The following is a 20,916-nucleotide window of genomic DNA, read 5'->3' as shown; positions in this document are numbered from 1 at the left end:
GCCGTCGTACCACAAAAAAAAATTAAACTTCTGTTGAACACTTGTCTAAAAATGACAGATAATGACGTTGAAATAAGGTCCGTTATGCAGCCACACTTTTTTTAGACAAATTTTCAAGAGATGTTTAAGTTTTTATAGTAAAGTTGCAATAGTCTACATCTGCACCCAGGCTGAGTTACCAAAACAGCAAAATGTTGACGCGTTGTATCGGTTTCCTCTGAAACAGCTGAATCATTTTCAGTGCGGTTTTCCAGGCGAGACTAGACTATGGGGAACTTATAGTGCACTGATTGATTTGTTAAAGTCATTGACCTGTATTTAAATCATTATGAAAACTTAGCATGTTTACCTAAAATGTTCTTAGGAAAAACCTTACCAGTTTTACGAGATAGGTAATGTTAGTTTTCCTTTTCGAGTCAATACCTGTAGGTACCTACTTTACTATTCGACACTTATCAACTGATATGAATAACTTGTCGTGACGTGTCTGTCTACCTATTGTTATAATTTTTGTATTTTGGAAAATATAGGTATAAGTACTTAAGTATATTTTTGTCGTTAAGGAAAAATATATGAAATTCTTTACCTACCTACATATTCGTGTTGACTGCCCAGCGCCCTTACCTATTACGTTAAGCTAAGTAGGTATATCTTTTAATTTTAATTGCTATATTTTTTTCTAAATACTCCTTTTCCGTAAAACCACACCCTGGACTGATGAGTTATTTTGAAAAATAAATAGATCAATGACCTTTCAGATCTTGGGGAAGCCGGTTGCTGTATGCAACTGAAGACTTATTTGTGGTTCACGAAACACGGTAACGATGCAGTCAATCGTCTATTTATAAACTTTAAAATGTGTATTTTGTCAGTAGGTAGGTATGTAGTTTTAGGATTCCGTATCTCAAAAGGAAAAAAATATTCTGAGATTACGCCGTACAATCTGTTCGTCTGTCGCTCTTTTCGCTCTTTTCCCCTACTTCGAAAAATATGCGTGTGTCCTCTGAATCTCTGATCAAAGAAAATAAATCTACCTTTTAAAATCACAAAAAAATGCCACGAACCATAACTCGTACTTCCCGTTGAGGTACCTAATGGTACTTACCTACAATGGCATAAAAAATCAAAATTATATATACATTTGGGACTAAATCTTACAAAATAGGGGGCCTTCTAGTTCAAATTATCATGTGTAATGCAAAAATATATTCAGTTGCAGTTTCAACCGCGTCCGGAGGGAACTACTTCCTGCACCCAGATATAAAGTAGCCTATGTCCTTTCTCAGGCTCTGAACTATCTGTGTACAAAATTTTATTGTCATTTTGGCCTGAAAGCCGGACAGACGGAGTTGCTTTCGCATTAAAATATTAGTACAAAAGTATTTGTTAAAGGATTATGAAAGGATTTATTTTTCCGATACATCATTGATTAAGTACAGTGAAAAATATAAGAAAAAAACACGATAAAGATCCTTGAACCAATAGGCACCTACCTTGTATTGAAATAATGGCGTCCACGGCCGATTTCGGCCATGGGGCGGCTGTTCTCATTTAAGGAGATCAGCCAGCTGCGCAGGACATATTATAGTGCACGAGCATTTTGTGCAGACACAGGTGCACTCCCTATTCCTTCATTCTCATAACCCGATGGGACGGCAATCCGACACGACCGGAGAGAGATCAGGCGCAGGACCGACATTTACGTGCTCTCCGATGCACGGGTGAATCAATCACCAACTTCCAGACTACGGGCTGCTTTGTGAAAGTTTTTAAGAAAACCCACAAAGCGATTTCGGCCCGGCCTGGGAACCGAACCCGAGACCCCGAGCACAGCAGCGAGAGCTTGCGAGGCAGTCCTACCTAGTAGGTAATCGGTACGGAACCCTCAGCGCGTGAGTCCAACTTGCCCTTTCCGATTATTTTTTGTCTAACTTTAAGTACCTACCTACCTTCTAGATCACCTTATGTAGAATATTATATTTTGAATCCCTATGGAAAATCTGTAAAATGGCAATGGTAAACGTTCATGCCTAATTACGAATAATAAAGGTACCTAGTTTTACACCCTACTAATTTCCTTTACACTGTCTGTGTCACCACAGTGGACAATACTTACTTATTTTTTAAATATTTTTAACAAAAAAAAACACGTTTAAACCTCAAGAGGTAGCTTGGTTCTATATGCGCAGTGGGTTCCTGCTAATGATAACGTAAGTTTTACGTCATCTATACATATAATAAATCTGTAGAAAAGTAATTTTTGTACATTGAAGAAATTGACGAAAAAAATAGCCAGCATGTTAAAGGATAACTAACAGAACCCATTTCCATCATTTTTGTCATTTTTGTCTGTTTATCTGTTTGTTTGTTCGGGATTCACGTAAAATCTACGAATTCAATGCAGACAATGCTTATATACAAACATTCTACGTAACTTGGGGTATTATTTAGTTTTTGTTTCATCGAAATCGATTCACTCTATCAAAAGATATGATTAATTTTGTGAATTCAAGATGTAAAATATTACGACACGCAATCTGTTTGTCAAACTGTACATTTGAATGTTGTACTTATATTAGTTGATCGGCCTATTATTAACCTTTACACAGAAAATCACACCTTCATAAGTAACTTCGGAAGAAAAAAAAATATGAAAATTTTGTTTAGCCAAGGTTAAAGTAGCTCCATCTGTGGTAATCTGTGTTAAATAAAATACATAAAATTTGTCAAAAGAGCGAGGTGGTAAATGACAATAAATTACCATACATTCTTTATAGAGGATTATTATTTCAACAGATGGAGTTGTGTATTTTCCGTAATTCACCATATTTTAACACGTAGTGTAATTTTTCGATAGACATTTCAATAGTGTTTGTCAGTTTGCCGTGCCACATCAAAATCCAATTATAATTATTACCTTGATGAAAGGAAAATTAATAGTTCTCAGCCAAATTTAAAACGGTGCCATCTAAATTATTTTTTGAACATTATGTCAAAAATGATGACTTTAGTATAACAATTAATTATCATTTAAAGTTACAGATGGAGTTCATATCAGGATTTTTTCATAAACATAGTTTAGCTTATTTTCCACTAATGCGGTGGCCTTAAAACAAATTACTTTGAGTGAGTAGACCTTAATTATTTTTTCTGATGCAAAATATGTAAACTTAATCCTAGAAGAAAGGAGGATCTGTCTCTCGCAAGCGCTGCTAAGCGTGAGGTAGGTAGGTAATGTAGGATTCTGTAGCTTTAAGAACAAGCCCAGATACAAAGTGCAGATAAGAAATGGGAGCTTTCTCGATTTAATACCATACACACGTAAAATGCTTTATGCATCTGAAAACGTACAAATTGCGCGTCGCATACCAGAGACATGCTTACTTTCAACTTCTGATCGCAAATACACTGGTCACGATTACGAACAGCCTCAGTAAGACCCGAGCCAAGTCTAAAAAAACACCTTTTATATAAAACTACGTTTGATGTCATTCAATCACAAAGACAGAATTGTTTTCTGTTGCAAATCCTATCCACCTGTATCCTATCCTAATCCAGCATGCATTGCAGGTGTGCATTGCACAAAAACCAATGGTATCCTATTCGAGAAGTCAAAAGAGTCGACCTGCCAACGTCAGCTTCTGCGCTAAGCAAGTGTTCTTAATAGTACCATCAGAATTACATTCATCGTTGAATGAGGTGAATACATTTTCAGAAACCACCATGGCAGAAGGAGCCAAAGCATATGATCGCTTCATAGAGCTCTGATTGGCCCCATTTGACCAAGTCAGGTCTGATTTGTTCGTTCATCAGATCTTTGAAAGTGTTTCGGTGGATACTTACTGTCGTCCTGTATGACACAAAATATGGTATATAAACGTCCTCCGCAAGAGCGAAATTTTCCCGGTGTGCGGTAGTGACGCACAGTATACAACACTTATGTTTCTTTCGATGTGCTGGCTCCACCAAGAAATGACAAATTGCAAGCGTACATTTTGAAAATCTTGGCAAAACTGCAGGTTTCAAGTACGAACAGATGAAGTGGACTCTCACAGATACGTACATTTTGCCTATTCGTGAACTAATGCAAACATTTCGGTGGAGTCCTGGCTTAGGCCTCCCCCACATTAGGCGTGCGCGATCCTCGGGCGAGTAAGTAGCGCGGGCGCCGCGCTCGCGGCGCGCACGCGCCGCTCTTCTTGACGTTTAACTGCTAAGGCGTTTAGCGGGCGGCGGGGATAGCGGGCGAAGCGGTAAGAACGCAACTCGAGCGCCGCGTGCTCGCCGCGAGCGCGTCGCTTGCACTCTTCACACATGCCGCAGGGCAGCAAAACGCGACGTTCATGCAGCGTGCTCGCGACGCCCGCGCTACTCACACGCCCGAGGATCGCGCACGCCTAATGTGGGGTCAGCCTTACCATAGTGAGTAAGTGCACAGAAAATCCCCGTCATACAAGTGTTTCTCCCCAGTAGTGAAACTATCCTACCTATGCGCCTGCTGATGATGATGACTCATTTTATCATCCATCCAGCTATTCCCCAACTATGTTGGTGTTGCCTTCCAGTCACCGAATCTGTTTGAGTACCAATATTTTGCTTGGAGCGACTACCTATCTACCTATCTTCAATCCAGTCTCACTACACAAGACGATATCCATGGTGAAACTGACAGACTTTCTGGCTTCTGATTAGTCGCAGCAGCTGCAGAAAATGTACAAATGACAGCTTTGTTAGACTCAAAGCATATAGACATAGATTATAACTGTTTCCTGTGAAAATTACTTATGCACCATACGTAATAATTTTCCAAATTGGCTGACTAGATCCAGAGATATTCACAACGTCACAAACTTTACTTCTTTTGTTTAGATAAATGGTCACATCCACAACACAACCTTGATCATTGAATCTATGCGACTGCTAAGTGCTAATCCTAATTATACTGTCACGTGAAAGAATGCACCTACGGGATAAGTAGTATTTTGACTATTCTATGTTGCCTACGCAGACGAAGTTGCGGGCAACAGCTAGTAAATATTAAAACCCGAATTGACAAACAACTTTTCTTTGTGTCTAGTAAAAGAGTCTGCACATTTGGGAATTTTATTTTTGTCTATTGATTATATTTTCAGGCTGAACAATCTTATCAGATAAGCAGAATAATACCAGTGACTGATAACATTCATTGATATGATTATCCCGCTAAAACAATGAGAAAAAACCCTTCCTAAAGTTTAAACCAACTTTAGTTGGACCAACAAAAGCAAAGTGGGTAAAAACATAAAAGGAAAAAAACTAATTGAACCAAAATCCCGCTATGTGTACCTACCTACTTCTTTTCCAAGTAGGTTAAATACTTACGTAAGCTTGTAATTGCATTATATACCTACCTACGTTCTCTTTACGTTCATAGTAAAATACCTAAACATTTGACATCTACTTTTTACTTGTTGCTGTCTCGTTCACTCATGCAGGGGATTATTGTTCGTGGAATGCGCGCGTCGGCTAGTCTCGCTACACACGGTTCGTAAGACCTAGATTAGCAACTCAAGAAACGCATTCGATCTTTACGTCATAGACATAAGGTCGATTTTTGCGCCGCTGTTCTTATCAGAATATCTAAATGACAACGAAGCAGATGTAGCGAGACTACCGATAGTGACTACTTTGTAAAGAGTACATTCATAAATTATATTTTAGGTATAGAATATATAGTGATATACAACGTCTAAAAGAAATATAAAATTTCCAAAAAATCATAAAAAATATAGGAATGGCTTACAAAACTTTTAATGAGTTATTTCCAAAATTAAATTAGTCGAAAATAGAACAAAATGAAAAGTCCTTGAGAACTAGTCTCGTGGGGAGTGCATCTACGTCATCGACGGGACTTTTGTAGATATGTATGGCCGCTAGCAATGACCTGATTGGCCAACAAAGCCTTGTCGGCGGCCATTTTGTTTGCTGCTGAGTCACCAAAAGGTGAAAAATGTACATGAATTGCACTCCCCACGAGACTACACAACGGTATTGGGCATTTCCCTGAACACAAAATTTGGGTTTCATGTTGCTTACCTACCACAGCGTGGATATTAGGAAAAATACTTTTTCCAATATTTTATAGTTATACAGGTCTCAAAAAGTTAATTAAGTAATCAGAATATGCCGCGCAAACATATTTTGAAAAGTTGACATCGGTATTACCTATAGTGCGGAACTTCTGTCGACCCTCACATGGATGGACTATGAACAGTGAACACGGATCATCGGTGGAAACTTGTCGTGAAAAGTGTGAATGATAGTGAATTAAATATTCGATAACACATCGCACCTATGTTCCGGCGATCTGTCAAAATAGTGAAGTGATAAGTGGACGATGCGCATCGTGCAATACGATTGTTTACAAATTTTTGACTGAAACTTACCACCGAGACGCTGCAGAATGTAGCCCAGGATTTATGTGACGTGTGTTATATATGAAACTGTGTTTTAGTTTCCTGAAAAGTCATCTGTGATAGCAAACATGACGGACACAACCACCACACCGACCCTGGTCAAGGTAAAGACAGAGCGGCCTGATGAAGCCGAAATTAGGGAGCTTGCCGCCAAGATGGTGGAGGCCAACAAAGCTAAGGCGTTGGCGGCTTCAGTGGCGGCTGCGCGGCCCCCGCCCGGCTCGCTGGTCGGCGTGGCGCCACCGGGTTCCGGCGGTCAGATGGGCATTCTTAACTTCCTGCAACGAAAACCTGCTGCCAACACCACAACCGAGCTGCGACCAGCGCCCGAAGGTGACAAGAAGAACCCGGCACCGGACGAGGCCAGTTGGAAAGGTCACTTCGGCTGGGACATGCTGGGCAAATGTCACATACCATACATATACCGGTCCACAGAGAAGTATGTGGCAGTCAGGATGGTGGAGATCAAGCTTTTGAACAAATACCTGAACTACCTCCATGCAGACATATACTCATGTACATGTATAAGGAGTTACTACATCACAGAGATAGAAGCCCGGCTGTTGAACGAGATCAACAACAGGCACTGTGACGGACAGTTTGGTCGGGAACCATTCACACAGAAAGATTTGGTAGTGCGGTTGTCGGATGCCTATGAGTTCTATAACTTCCTAGACGTTTGTTATAATAAGTTATTACGAGGTACAACAAATAGTAAAGACAAGTGTGGTTTTATTAGGATAAACAAGGAGTCTGTTGTGCCGTATACAGTGCGGGATAACCAAAAATTTGTTCCTCTATTTTATTTTGAAGGTGAAACAGACAACTTGAAATTAAAAGCGGACCAGTTGAAAGGCTGGGACCTGTCGTACTTGAAGTTCTGTTGTAAAGTGCAGGGTATAAGGAATGAACTGTTTGCTAGTGAGACGTGTTCAGTGATCAGTTTGTCGGACATTAAGAGCTACTTCCCACCGGGGACGGAGTTCGAGGAGTACTGGCCCAACAAAGTTGTTGACTCGCAGCTGCTCATCTCGGCAAAAGGTAAGATGCTTAATTTAAGAATTAATTTTAAGTTTATTTATAAGTTGTTTCAGATGGAGGCCTATAATATCTAGTACTATACTATAAGACATCTTAATTACACAGGTCAAAATTTGTTTTCAGTTACCTGACCTGATAGAATAAAAATGCTTATTAACTTTTGTATGTATTCATAAACAGTCAGCATGTTGAATAAGACATACATAGACTATATACTTGAAAGATTCATCCTCATTGCTGCCCAACAGATTAAGCAGATATTTTTAGCAATCACCTTTGTTTTATACTTAATGAGACTAATTAAAAAACCCAAATAAAAGGAATAAGTTCTGAAAACTCTTGCTTCTAACTAAATAAACTTAATAAAATAAATACTTTGGTTTAGCTAAAAATATTTATGTGGTTGTTGTTTTTTTGCCTTAGACTAAGTATGTACTTAAAAGACTTCAGCACTAATATATTATTTGCTTTGAGTTTTTTCCTCCATCAACTTAAACAATCTTTTAGAGGTTTCTTTGAAAAAGTAAGCAAAAAATCATTTGCTGTGCTGCATAACATTCATTGATTAATGCAAAAAACAAGGTCAAACTAGGGTTTGAATATGTAACTTATTTTTTTCATAAGTTATGTACATGACTTAATAAAAGTTAAATTAATTAATCAAACTCCGCCCCTAAGATGACCCACTGACCCAAGATTAGTATCAACAATAAGGATAATATTGCTGACTGTATGTGGAACTTATCACAAATATATTTTTCAAAACTGAGAGTGCTCCATACTCAAGTTATAAACAGTTCCTATGTAGTAGGTACAAAACTTGTAAACGGTTAGGGTAATCAAATAAATGATTAAGGCGAAAAAAAAAATGTAGCAGTAAGGGTGCATCCACTAATTACGTGAGGTATTTAAGGCACAAGCACGACGTGAGGTAAAGCCAAACTATTCATTACTCGCTCACTATCTCCCATATAGGGTTCCACAATACGTCGAATAATTTATCTGACAAGAAATTGTATAAATATTTGACAAAAATTATAATAATGAAGTAGTTAGGTACTTCATTTTCAATTTCTTCAAACTTGACAGTCATTTGTTGTGTGTTCTTGGAGGGGTTTCGTTATTTCTTTTCAACAAAAGCAAAGGAAGAGGTGAAGGGCACTTTTATGATGTCACACACTTAAATTAAGTAACTTTTGAAATATGCCAAAGTATAAAAAAATCTTGCACAACTATTTCTTTTATTCGCAATAGCTATGTAACTACGTCCAGTATTACGAACTGCAATTATGGCATATCTATACAATCTCAAAAATAAACCCTAAAATGTGTAGTTCATGAGCACACATTGTAAAATATAAAAGAATTCCACATGAGATTAGGGTGGAGGAAAGAAGTAATCTATCTTCAAATGTACAAAGAGGGCGTCAAATAACCCGCTCAAAAGATTCACGTAATTAATGGAAGTCTCTTGCAACAAAGCTTTTTCCCAAAATAAGCAATTGGAGGGTCGAATTAAAAAATTATAAAAATCTAAAAAGCAAACACTCCGATGTGAGAGAAGGCAAAATTAAGTTGTAAATTATTCAGCTCACACAAGTAAGCTAATTATAGCGTGGTAAAAATAACATCCATTACTAGTTTGCTAGATTCTATATCTATAGACTCGCGCTTTGTCGTACTAGGAACTGGAAAAGTCTACAAAACATCGATTTATTCAAGTAGATGTAAAATGCAAGATAGGTAACTGCCGCCAGTTTTTCATATATTTTTTATAATTTTCTACAATATTAATCGTTATTGAAACAAAAAAAAAAACCTTCTGTCGTAAGTAGTAAGTATGGCCATTTTCCGCGCACACTATCGTCACTATTAAAAGTTATTTTCTTTTCTTGTAAGTATTGTGTTCTTCGTGTACAGCCTTAGGTATCTAAAATCTAGATGAAGCAATGATAATCGCAATTAATTGTCTAACAAACAAAGCTTAAGCCCAGCCTAATCAAATAGTCAGTAATAATAGGTACCTAAAGCAATAAAATTTCCAAATGTTACTGATAAGATAATAGATTTTTTGACAAGTAAATAAAGAACTAGGTATCGACCCTACCACACCTTATAGTATGATTCAATTTAAGCATGCTACTTTCGTCATCTTCCACGTCAGAGGCCGTCATTCCGTCACTACAAACCTAACAGCTGACTCTCGACAAGAAGAAGAAGACTGGCATGACTCAAACTTTATATAAACAGCCGTCTTTGTCTGTGCTGAAAGCATGCACGCCGGAAAAACGAGACCCTCACTATCTCACCCACACCTCTTTTTGTCTGTTCTTGAAGGGCATACTGGCTTCAGCTAGTTGTTTCACCCGCGTCTCTTACTTGATCGATGTAAGGGCTAAGATTAGCGCTTCCAAGCACTCAAACTGTGAACCAAGTTTAAGGCATCATATCTAGTCCTGAATTTGTCCCTGGTGGATTTGTCTCTTTATTTCAATTCTGGTTACCAAATCTTTTTTTTTTACGTAATTCTCCAGTTTCAAAATTTTGGTTACTCAGGCGAAAGTGGCAAGTATTGGACTTCCTAATACCGTGACCGTGTTCAAAGATATTCGCGTGACTCCATTACGTTTCGATACTTATTATTATTTACAAAACAATGACATAACAGTCACTGACCATGATGGTATGATTAATCTTCAGGGATTATTCAAAACAATATGCCATAATGGTCATGTGCTTTGTCGTAAGGATTTAATTAATTTTACTATCCGTGCAAAAGGCTTTATTTATTAAAATATTGAAAACATATTTATGCAGCAGCTAGGTAGGTACCTACTATTAAATTCTCTGAAAAAGAATGACGCAATAGTTTTGCTTATTTCCGCAAAAAATAAACGCAATTCTCTGATGTTATCTATTCCAAAGCCATGTTTACTTCAACCCATTTTTTTGCAGTATAGGTTGATGAAAACAAAAAATTCTAGAAATAAATGCAATTCTTTGTCTATTATGCCTAAGAATTGAGATTTCATGAAGTCGATGACCTAATTGACTTTTTATCGGCAGTTAAGTTTAGTTGTAGTTAAGTTAATATTGAAGTCGACGGGGATTTGGTTACAAGCTGCGCGAAATTCGGACAAGATACTTTAATTGCGTAGAATTGTCTTAATTAAAATAAACTATTTAAATAATTGTCATTGCAAAAAAGCAATTTAATAATTTTGTAGGTACACTCGACTGTACAATTTCTTGAAAAAATGTGAAGGTTTTTATTTTAAACCTTCAACGTTAAACCTTGACATGCAAAATAATTTGCATGATGACTGTTTCTGTACAACAATATCTCCTTTATCAGTCAAACAAGAATTTATATTTAAGTCCCCTATTGTGTTCATATTTACGAATTAGATGTTTACTTAACATTTAGCCGATCTTCAAAAACAATACTTAAATTGTGTTTGTGAATATTTTTAAGATATTATTAAGACAAAATACAATTTTTAGAGAAGACAAGGTATTACGTCAGATCATATTACAATCATAAGAGACCTTTTTTGGCATAAATCTCACTCTTGTGCCTGAATGTTCTGAGTATACGTAGGTGTTATGCTTCCCTGTCCAATCTCAAAAGCTCGCATGAACCCAGGGCTACCCCTGGCGATACCCGCGCGAACAGAGCTTTTAATATACTTGAAATAATTAACAATAAGCCTTAACAAGCCCCAATGTACACTTAAGAATGCTTTTAGCTTCTATTTACTAAAATATAAACTACTAAGTATACATAAAAGTAATTACTCTTTAGGAAAAGTATTGAAAGCTTCAGTGTTTGTTTTTCAACAATAGTTTATTCACAGTATGACCTAACACGGAAAATACATAATAATAACAATTTTTTCCTTAGGAATAGTTAGGTTTCGCTATGGGCATTCCCTTAGCAAATTGTATATTTTCCTTCGACAGTGAACATTTTCGTTAATATCCAGAAAAAAATCTACAAACAAGTGCTTATTTATTTTACCAAAAATTGCGAATATTCTTTCAAAAGCTTCTAAAATTAATAATAATTATTAAAAAAAAAATTGGGATACGATAAGAATAATAAGCTTCTAAGAAAGCTTTAGAAAAACTGGCACAGTTTCTTGCGAAACTTCATATTCACAATCATGTCCCTTTACCCCACGGAAAGACCCATAAACTAGGGTCTTTTCGCTACGGTCCTGTTGAAAAAAAAACGTGTTTAAAGTATTAAGAATACTTCGCTCAAGAGAATACGGATAAGCTTGGTTTATCCCGACTCGTTTTCTTTGTTAGGTACCTACCATTCATCATTCTTTTACCCTTATTCGAGTTTTTATGCGGTCGCTGCAGTTTTTGCACTGTTATGTACTGTAGAGGAAGAGTTCGATAAGTTTTGAGAATTTCTTCAATCTTTCTCGTCGATTACTAATAAAGAATGACGTCAATAAAATATAGAAGCGGATGGCTTAGTTTGATCTAAATAAATAGATATTAAATTATGTATCTGTAATAATTTACATCAAAAATCCCTAAAATCATATCCGTTGATTTGTTATTATAACGGTTGAAAAGATAACGGTCGATTTATACCAGTAATCTTGAGTTTGGCGAAAGAAATCTTGACATCTTACATCTGAGGCTTTCTCTTGATTCCCGTTACGCTATGATGTTGGTACGAAACTCCACGGATTTATCTCGGATCTTGGGGCTTTACTCGGTGTTTCGTAAGATTTCACAGTTCAATGCTTTATCGTCATCAGACGGAACAACAAGAAAAAACCTAGAAGTAGCTTAGTCGACTGTTTTTGTAGGTCCACAAAAATCTGGCATTGACGTATAAGAATAAATTTAGATAAACTTAAGTTTTATTACGGTGTTATTTCGTTCAGAGAATCCACCGTGCTAATTATACAGGTATGAACAAAAGGCCTTCGGATATTGGAACATTACCTGTTAACCAGGTCGAGAACATGGCATATGACGTCACGTGCAATTGTCCGCCATCTAGCTCGTTATAATTTGACCTTTTAGTGCATATTCTAAATTTCAAGGGCATCCATTGTCTAATATTTCTGTTTCTATTTTCCCTTGCTTTGGCAGACTATTACTGTTTGTAGGAATGAGATGCTTGCGAAACCAGCCAGTTCACTTTACGCAATTCTCATGGTCTTTTCCTCATTTGATGGCAGCAAAATGAACTATTGCTGCCTTTTAAAGTCATATTTTGTAATAAAATCGCGATCACTGGAATACCTTCCTGACGTGTTTTAAACACCTGTTAAGTTACCGTAAGTTCAGTTACATTTCTTGGAAAGATAACAAACTGATATAAGGAGATAATGCTTTGACACATAAATACATACATTTTTCCTGAAACATACATAAGTAAGCAAAATTCCCCTTTTGAAAAGATAAACTAAAAGTGGCGCGAAAAAGATATGAAATGCTTAATTAACTCTATCGCAACATTAAAGAACGAAACGAAATGTATTTTTGGATTAGTTGGCCCATAAATCTAACCTATTTATAGTTTTTATTACTCTTTGGCGTATGAAATATGTTTTAGCTAATGTAAGCAGAGGCTTAGTTTGCCAAGAAAGAGCCCATATGGATCTTCAGCAGAATTCAGTCGAAAAGACCGCGTAAATCATTACTAGGTACTAATTACTGCTAATAAATCGTTAAACCTTAAATAAATATTTATAGAGGCCCATTTGTCCTGATTCTCCAACGAAACCAGCGTTTTCCGGATACGTCAATGCGCAATTTTTATCGGCCTTTCTGGCCCAATCAGAATGGCCCGTTGTTTTCATAATAATTCCGAGATAACAATAATGAATTACAAAATTGACCCTTGATTCTAAGAATTGTTGTGCAAATGTTTATTTGTTACTTTGATAAATACGCTTTACACATGGTATAATTTGGCACCAACAAAAAAATATACTCTATAGTATACTATACTCATACCCAAGACTGGTTGCGCTAAAGCCAATACATCTAACAGATTATAGTTATCGGCACGGATATTGAGCCCTGACCTTCACCTGCGCAGAAGCGATTTATTGGTTTATTACCTTATGTGCACAGTGCGCAAAGCGATCCCCACTCTTCCGCCGAGAACTCAATATCCGTGCCGATAACTATACAAATCATTGAAGACCCTATTCTGATTCATCATCATCAGCCTATCGCAGTCCACTGCTGGACATAGGCCTCTCCAAGTGCACTCCTATTCTGATTATCGATTCCAAACGCCAGAAATTCAACAACATCTCTATCTTTCCAGGTTCTGTATCAGGGGGCGGTCAATGGACGCGGGCGCCTCCCGCGCCTCCACCAGGCGTGGTCGGAGGCGTGGGGGTCGGATCCGGCGGCGGCGTGGGCCTCAACAACGTGTCCAGCCAGTCCACGCGCGGGAGACGCGCGACCACGCAACGGCATTCACCGGCCTCTGCCGCCATGCAGATGCCGCATGCCGGATTGTCGGCAGCTGCCGTGCAAGCCTTGGCCAATGGCTGGAGCTTGCCCGGAGCGTTGACTCAGGCGCAGACGCAACAAGTGCTTAGGCTAGCACAGGTGTGTTTATAATGCTTCCGCTATAATTGATTGTCTTAAGACCCCCCTAATTTCTCAAAAATCTGGTTGTAATTTTTGGCGGCAGTTTTTTCCCCATAATCACAAATAACGGGCATTTCGTCACTTTTAAACCAGCTGATGTTTGAGATTTAACAATAATTTCGCTCGAATAGGAATTTCTTAGCATTCTTTCCCCCTCAGTCACGCATTATTGGAACAATTGCTCAAATACAAAAGGAAACGCATTGTTGATGGAAACGGTCCAATTGTGACGTCACTCATTGTTTATTCATTATTTACTTGAAATTATTTGATTCATCCGGTCGAAACTGACGTATGTACTTACTGGAACTTTCAAGTACCCTCAATAGATTACGATTATAATTTTGCTGGTAATTGTTGAGTTTCCATTTTTTCTTATGATCGGAGCTAAAGGGGTTAGCCTAAATATTATTAATTGTGGAAACGCATATATTGTGCTCTAAATATTGTCTCACATGTGCGTTTCGTCGTTCAGGCACAAGTTGCGCAAGCGCACGTGGCCGCGCGGTACAACAACGCCGCGATCGCCGCCGCCGCCGCGGGACTGCCGCAACATCGCTCGCAACACCAGCGAACGGTCCAGGTAATACTGCGAACACGATACACCAACATTATTCAATGAAAGGCACTCGATCTTACACTTTTTAAAGAGCTTTCAACCGTAAAAGGGTCTAACCAAACCCTGAAAATTCGCTTAAATAGTACAGTACAAATATCTCGCTGTATATGTTTAGTTTATTCACAATATTTTTCCAGGCACTCGCCTTTTGTTCTAGTGCCGCGTGAAAATGTTTGTTTTTATCGTTTATTTCAGTTTCCGAACAGTGCAATTACAATGGCGATGGGTCAGCAACCCCCTCCACCTCTGGTGAGGAGCTCGGCAAACACGTCAACCATGAAGTGAGGAACTTTTCATCATTTGTAGTGGATTTTGTAAGAACAGCCCGGTTCCATGTACCTAGTACGTACTTGCATTGTACTCCATATTTGTAACTTGTTAGCCTTCTAACTATATTTTGTATTCCCCTATAAACAACTTACTTGTATTAGTTTTCATCCATACGTTGAAAAGGAGCTTAGAAAATTATGTTTTCTGCATTATTGTTGTGCATTGTAAATTGCACACATTTTATCGTATTTATTGATATTTCATTGACTAATCAAAATCATGTCATTTTTGTAAATGACAATATCACTTTTTCGATATCTGAACTTCGAGTAAGTTTGACGGGGATGTACAAAATTCTTTGATCTTATTAAAAACTGACTGATCTGAAAATTAAGCCATTTTTCACAAGCAGGTAAAAAATGAGATGATTTTGTACACAAAATTGGCGTAAAATCTGAAAGTTAGCTTTATAAGTCGTTTTATATGACTCATGTTTTTGCTGTATTAGTAATAGGCTAGTTCAAACCAACCCAAGAATTTTAATTGTGGTTTAATTCTAACTTAGCCCTTGATAAGAATGCCCTAATAAATAAATATTGATTAGCTTATTTTAGCTGTCATTTTTTCTGTTATTTCGTTGATCGTCATGAAAAATATTGTCACTTGCCATTCACTTCTGTAATAAGCTTTCCTAATTTCAGGGTACCTAACAGTAATATGAATGTTTTCTACCTGCCTTAATCCTCGTCTATTCGTTCTAGTCTTCTATAGTTTTGTCACACTCTTAATTTACCTGTTTGTAAAAGATAGCAATATTAGCTTAGTCAGTGCTCAAAATGTCATCTACTTAGATTTTTAATTTTAACGAAGGCTGTTCTTACAAATGTGTATATTCCATTCGCCATTGTCTTGACACTGTCCTACAAAAATCATATTAATATTTATTGTATACGCTTTTTTTCACTATAAACTATTTAAGATCATTGATAGCATCCTATTTCTTCTAGGCAAAATACTGCGTGTTTTTATGCTGGTACATACAATTTGAATCCCCAATAGGTACACCAATTAATTGTAACGATTCTAATATAAGTTATCATTGAATTGTAAATTAAAATTCAGCTAGCTAGAATGATACTGAAAAAGACAGAGCTTTTCTCAAGAAGTTCTATGATAATTTTAAATGTCGTTTGCTATTATCTATCAAGATCCAAGTCAGTTTCAAAGCATTTGCAGTACCTAGTGGAACCCTAATTTTCCAACCCTGTTTCTCTCTGCTGCACTTGAAACACGCGGTATTTTGGCATAAATAATAATTTTATGAATTTGTATATTGGATGCATTACAAAAGAGGGTTTGCTCGGCGCCTAGGTTTTGTCTATGTGCGTGCCTCAAAATTGATTTATTTTTTAAGGTTTTTATAAAGACCTAGAAAACATACCTAAACTGTCCAGATTTTTGTACATAAACAGATCTATTCTAGCTATTAATTTAAAATTAATTCACGTTGACATGACCTAGTCACCAAGCAAGTCTATCTCAAGAGTCACAAGTCACAGAACCAAATAGATTTCTACCACATATTTTAAAGTATGAAGCTAACATAACACTTGTATTGCAGTGTACCCCCACAAGTGACTGGAACAATGAATGGCCACTCAACCTCTCACTCCGTGGACAGTCGCAAAAGGCTTACTCCAATACCCGACATCACTATAACTGGCAACCATACGCCGTATAAGGTAAGATCGAGCTTTGTATTTAATTGCCTATTGAGTTTTTTTGTTATATGTTATTTCGGGGTCAGCCTCTGTACAATTTGCACTGAAGGCAGCTATTTGAGAACTTGCATTTTTTTTTGCTATTGCAACACTCGTGTTCTAGGGAAAATATTCCGCCTATCCCAATACCAGTTACTTTTCTAATCCACATCTGTCTCCATACCAACATCATTATCATGTAACAAATAAACAGATGCCTAATATTTTGTTAAATGTAGTTAATTTTGTGGGGTTTCTAGGGCCGTATTATGAAGCTTGCTACAATATAGGACACACTATTTACTTATATGTCGTATGTTTGTGATGCAGGTACAAAAAGCGTTGGTGGAGAACACGATGGTGCCGTGCATCAACGCCAAGCCGTACCAGTACACGGAGCTGCTGATGACGCTGCCGGACCTGGCCAGCCACTTCTTCCCGCGCGTGTCGCTCACCACGTGCCGCGCCATGCTCGACGCGCTCGGCATCACGCTCTACAGACCTAACTCGTTAGTATACCATGTACATTTTATATTTGTGGGTACTAGATTTCGGTGGCCACTCTGGTCACGAATAAAAATCGAATGTCTTCGTTTCCACGATTGTCAAGCTTTTATGGCGGTTTGCAAACGTACCGGCATGTGCCTATACCTCTTTGGTATCTTTGTCATCTGCTCATGAAATGATTTCTGCCTTGTGTGATTCTTTTTAAATTCCGCGTCTCGTACGATATATTAGATTTATTTATATAAGTACTTTTTGACATTAATTCAATTTGAATTACAGAACACAACTTCAAGTACTACGCAACACGGGCAAATGTAAGTCAGCGGCTGCCGGCGAGAACGGGCTCGCTCTGGTGCAGATCCGCGACGTGATGCAGCACATGCTGCAGTTCAAGTACATGCTGCGGTCGGGGCTGGCGGGCGACGAGGCGCCGCACGGCACCCCGCGCCCGGCACACGCGCCGCCGCCGCAGCCCAAGCGAGCCCGCGCCAACTGACTGCACACCGACCACTATACTGCGCGTAACGCCTGACCATGCTACCCGGGGGGGACGTCACAACAAAACATACACTGGAATTGAGAACCTCCTTTCTCGTCGTGCGTGACGTCCTAAGGGTCAATGCCCGACGAACCATCTCCAAAAAGGATATACTTGAGGAAGGTCAATGTAGTACTCGAATTGGTCAAGAAAAGAGCTAAAGCTCTCGCCGTGACTAAACTAGAGCCGGGTGCTGAGATAAGCATCTGAAAGTCCTGTGGTAAACTACAATAAGACTGCAATGAATAGAAGACAGATATAATTGATTTGTACAACAACGAAAAGTGCACATTCAAAGTTGATTTTTATTGAATGTCTTCTACAAAGGTTGAACATGGAGCAGCCTGAAATAAATGTTATATCTATACATCACAAATCTGGACATCTTACTACCATAGGACTGGCTCTACAATAAGCTGAGCGTGTCTGAGCATGAACACAAAAATCGCGAAAAGTGAGCTGGCAAGTGAATGCAGACTTAGTTTTAATTAAATGACTGTGGATATATGACTTTAAAGTGCAGAACACTAAATTGATGGTGATGTGAGACAGTTTAAAGTTATGTGTGAAGACTAAGAATAAGGAAGAATAGTGAGTGTTGACAATAATCAGGATAGGCTGCCAACCGGTCGTGCGTCTCAGCCAGTGATGTTACTAATTAGACTGTCCAATGTTCAGGTGAGAGGACTTTGGGGACGTGTCAATTTTCCATAGTTTGTACAAAATGTATGATACTATATTGTAAATCGAAAGATCTAATTTATAGCAATCTATTTGTACTATTCAATAGAGAAGACTGAGAATTTTATTTTTTAATAATTTCCTAAAACAAAAGCTATAGACATGTTATGAATGTTTAGTTTAGTAGAGTTTTCTAAAGTGTGATTTGGTATGATTTCAAAGTTAATTTGTATGTTGAGTTTATGTATACGAACTGTAAATATTATGTTCCCTGTATAGTTTATACAGTTCATGTTGTTTCAGCAATACATTTCATATTTATCTAGAGTAAAATAATACTTAAAATTTTAGTGTAACACTGAAAAAGTAAGCGTTATTTGAATATATAAAAAGTATTGCTTGAATTGCATAATAAAGATGCTTATTAAATTATCATCACAATTTATAAGGTAAATTAACAAATGGTCACATTTTATATAAATAAATGTGGCATAGCCAATACACATAAAGGCATAACAAGATTGTGTAAGATATTGATGGGTGGAGAATTATATTAGGTGAATTTCATAGCTATTTAGGACTGTGCCTCGAAATTTTCTGTGAGAAAATGGCAATATGTAATCAGCCAGGAACAAAAATACAAGGCCTTGATGAATGCACAAATCTTTAATCATTTATATTTTAAGTAGCTTAAAGACGAAAGGGCTCGATATCGTCACACCAAATCCAGCTACAAACTTCATTTGTAAAATACCTGCAAAGCATGGTGATTATTCCTGAAAATGATTCCTTATATTAATCATTGGGGACAACTCATGTTTAGCAAATGTTAACAGTCTGATTATCTAGTAATAATTAAGTATTTATATGCCCTTAATGTATGCAATAATATTATGTAACTTAGGCAGTGTAGGGTACAGTTTCAGTTCGGCAGGGTTTGGTAATGCGGTTTAGATCCCTTTCGTCAACCATTTATTGGCCACATACTCAACTCGTAAATATAGGGTTGTGTGTGGTTAACAAATGAGTTCCTGGCTTCACCAGTGAATATTGGCGTAGCTTAATACCACTTAAGTAAAAACTAAGCTTCCATTCGGAAATGCGAGTATTGTTATCTATAATTATGCTATGCGAAAAATATAAAGTTCATTTCGTCTTTAGGAAATATTTTTCCATTAATTTATTTGTATGAACGCTGCTGAATGATACAAGACGAATGGTCTTTGTAAAAAAAATATACTATAATACCAAGTGACTAGCTGGTATTTCATTTCGCTGGTCTTTGCAATATTTCGATGATGAGGTGACGTAATACCGGTATTTAAATTATACTAACAATATTTGGACCCTCTTTGAAATAAGCCTTATGAACGGAGTTACGTAAATAGTAATAAAACTACTTTTCAATTTTGCAACATTTACGTAATAACTGTGACGCTCAAAAATGTCCTAAATATAAAAAAATAAAAAAATGATTTTGCAATGCAGAGAAGCTAATGAAATGATTCCGCAAGTTATGTTGCTTCTGCAATGTTTTTAACTTCCATATTAAAATTTTATATTGCAATTTAAATATTTCGGTTTCCATGGGACTTGATATCGTAAGAACAAAACTTGTGACTGTTCATGCATTTACACTGAAATCGGCGCTTCGCTATACGCTTATCATTAAAACATGTTTTCCAATCTACGTAAATATAAAAAAGCCTGCGCTTATTTTTTAATAAGCGAGGTGTTTCACATTTTTGCATTTCATTTAGTATTATACCGTAATACATGACAATATCAGGAGCGCTCGATTTCAAAACCAACTAAGTAAAAACGTTTGATGTTATTTTTGTATCAAGTTTCGTGTAAACAGTAAAGAGATAATACTTAGGCCTTGGTAGTTGTGAAGGGAAGCTAGTGTAGTAACCTTTTTTAAATAGTATAATATAAACGCAGAGCTGTGTAAATTTTATGCTAAATTATTTATGAATAGCTGTAAGTAATACGTGGTCCACTTGATATATCAATTGTACGCGGACCACGGTAGCTCGTCGCTGTACAAGGGTATGTGGTGATCCTGTAATAAACAAAATAAAAGATACTTTATAATACCTTACCTTTTTTAATTTTACACCCCTCGTTACCTGCTTACCTAAACGTTATCAACGAAATTGAATAGAAAAAAGAAAATTGAGGAATAGCACCGTCACTATTTTATCTTTACTTTCATGCGTACACTACCTACGTAATTTACACTCGTCAAAATCCGGTCATCAGCTCCGAACCCAACCGTTAAGGCTGGTAATCTAAATTAGATCTAAAGGCCAAGTTTGTAAAGCGCTAGTCTCTGGAACTACTTACCCTTTACAGTTAAAATCCCACTACACCGGATCTATTTGAAAAAATTATCAAACC

At 37.3% G+C, this 20,916-nt stretch overlaps 1 protein-coding gene and 1 long non-coding RNA gene across 2 annotated transcripts in view; both read left to right on the top strand.

Moving 5' to 3' along the window:
- Positions 1-2,227: 2,227 nt before the first annotated feature.
- LOC135118022 (uncharacterized) overlaps positions 2,228-20,916 on the top strand; it is an 88,522-nt gene continuing 69,833 nt past the window's right edge. The window contains exon 1 of the long non-coding RNA XR_010277315.1: positions 2,228-2,702. This is a non-coding gene — a long non-coding RNA (uncharacterized LOC135118022). The remainder of the gene's footprint in view (positions 2,703-20,916) is intronic.
- Positions 5,976-20,612, top strand: LOC110378845 (uncharacterized). Its single transcript, XM_021338255.3, has 7 exons — positions 5,976-7,496; positions 13,807-14,096; positions 14,614-14,721; positions 14,953-15,038; positions 16,649-16,769; positions 17,118-17,296; positions 17,574-20,612. Exons 1-7 carry the CDS (start codon positions 6,524-6,526, stop codon positions 17,788-17,790), a joined length of 1,974 nt encoding a protein of 657 aa, XP_021193930.1. The 5' UTR covers positions 5,976-6,523; the 3' UTR covers positions 17,791-20,612.

The sequence above is a fragment of the Helicoverpa armigera genome, chromosome 17 (assembly GCF_030705265.1).
Source record: "Helicoverpa armigera isolate CAAS_96S chromosome 17, ASM3070526v1, whole genome shotgun sequence".
NCBI classification, from domain to species: domain Eukaryota; kingdom Metazoa; phylum Arthropoda; class Insecta; order Lepidoptera; family Noctuidae; genus Helicoverpa; species Helicoverpa armigera.
The sequence above is the reverse complement of the archived record's forward strand: the minus strand, read 5'-3'. Positions and strand labels throughout refer to the sequence as shown.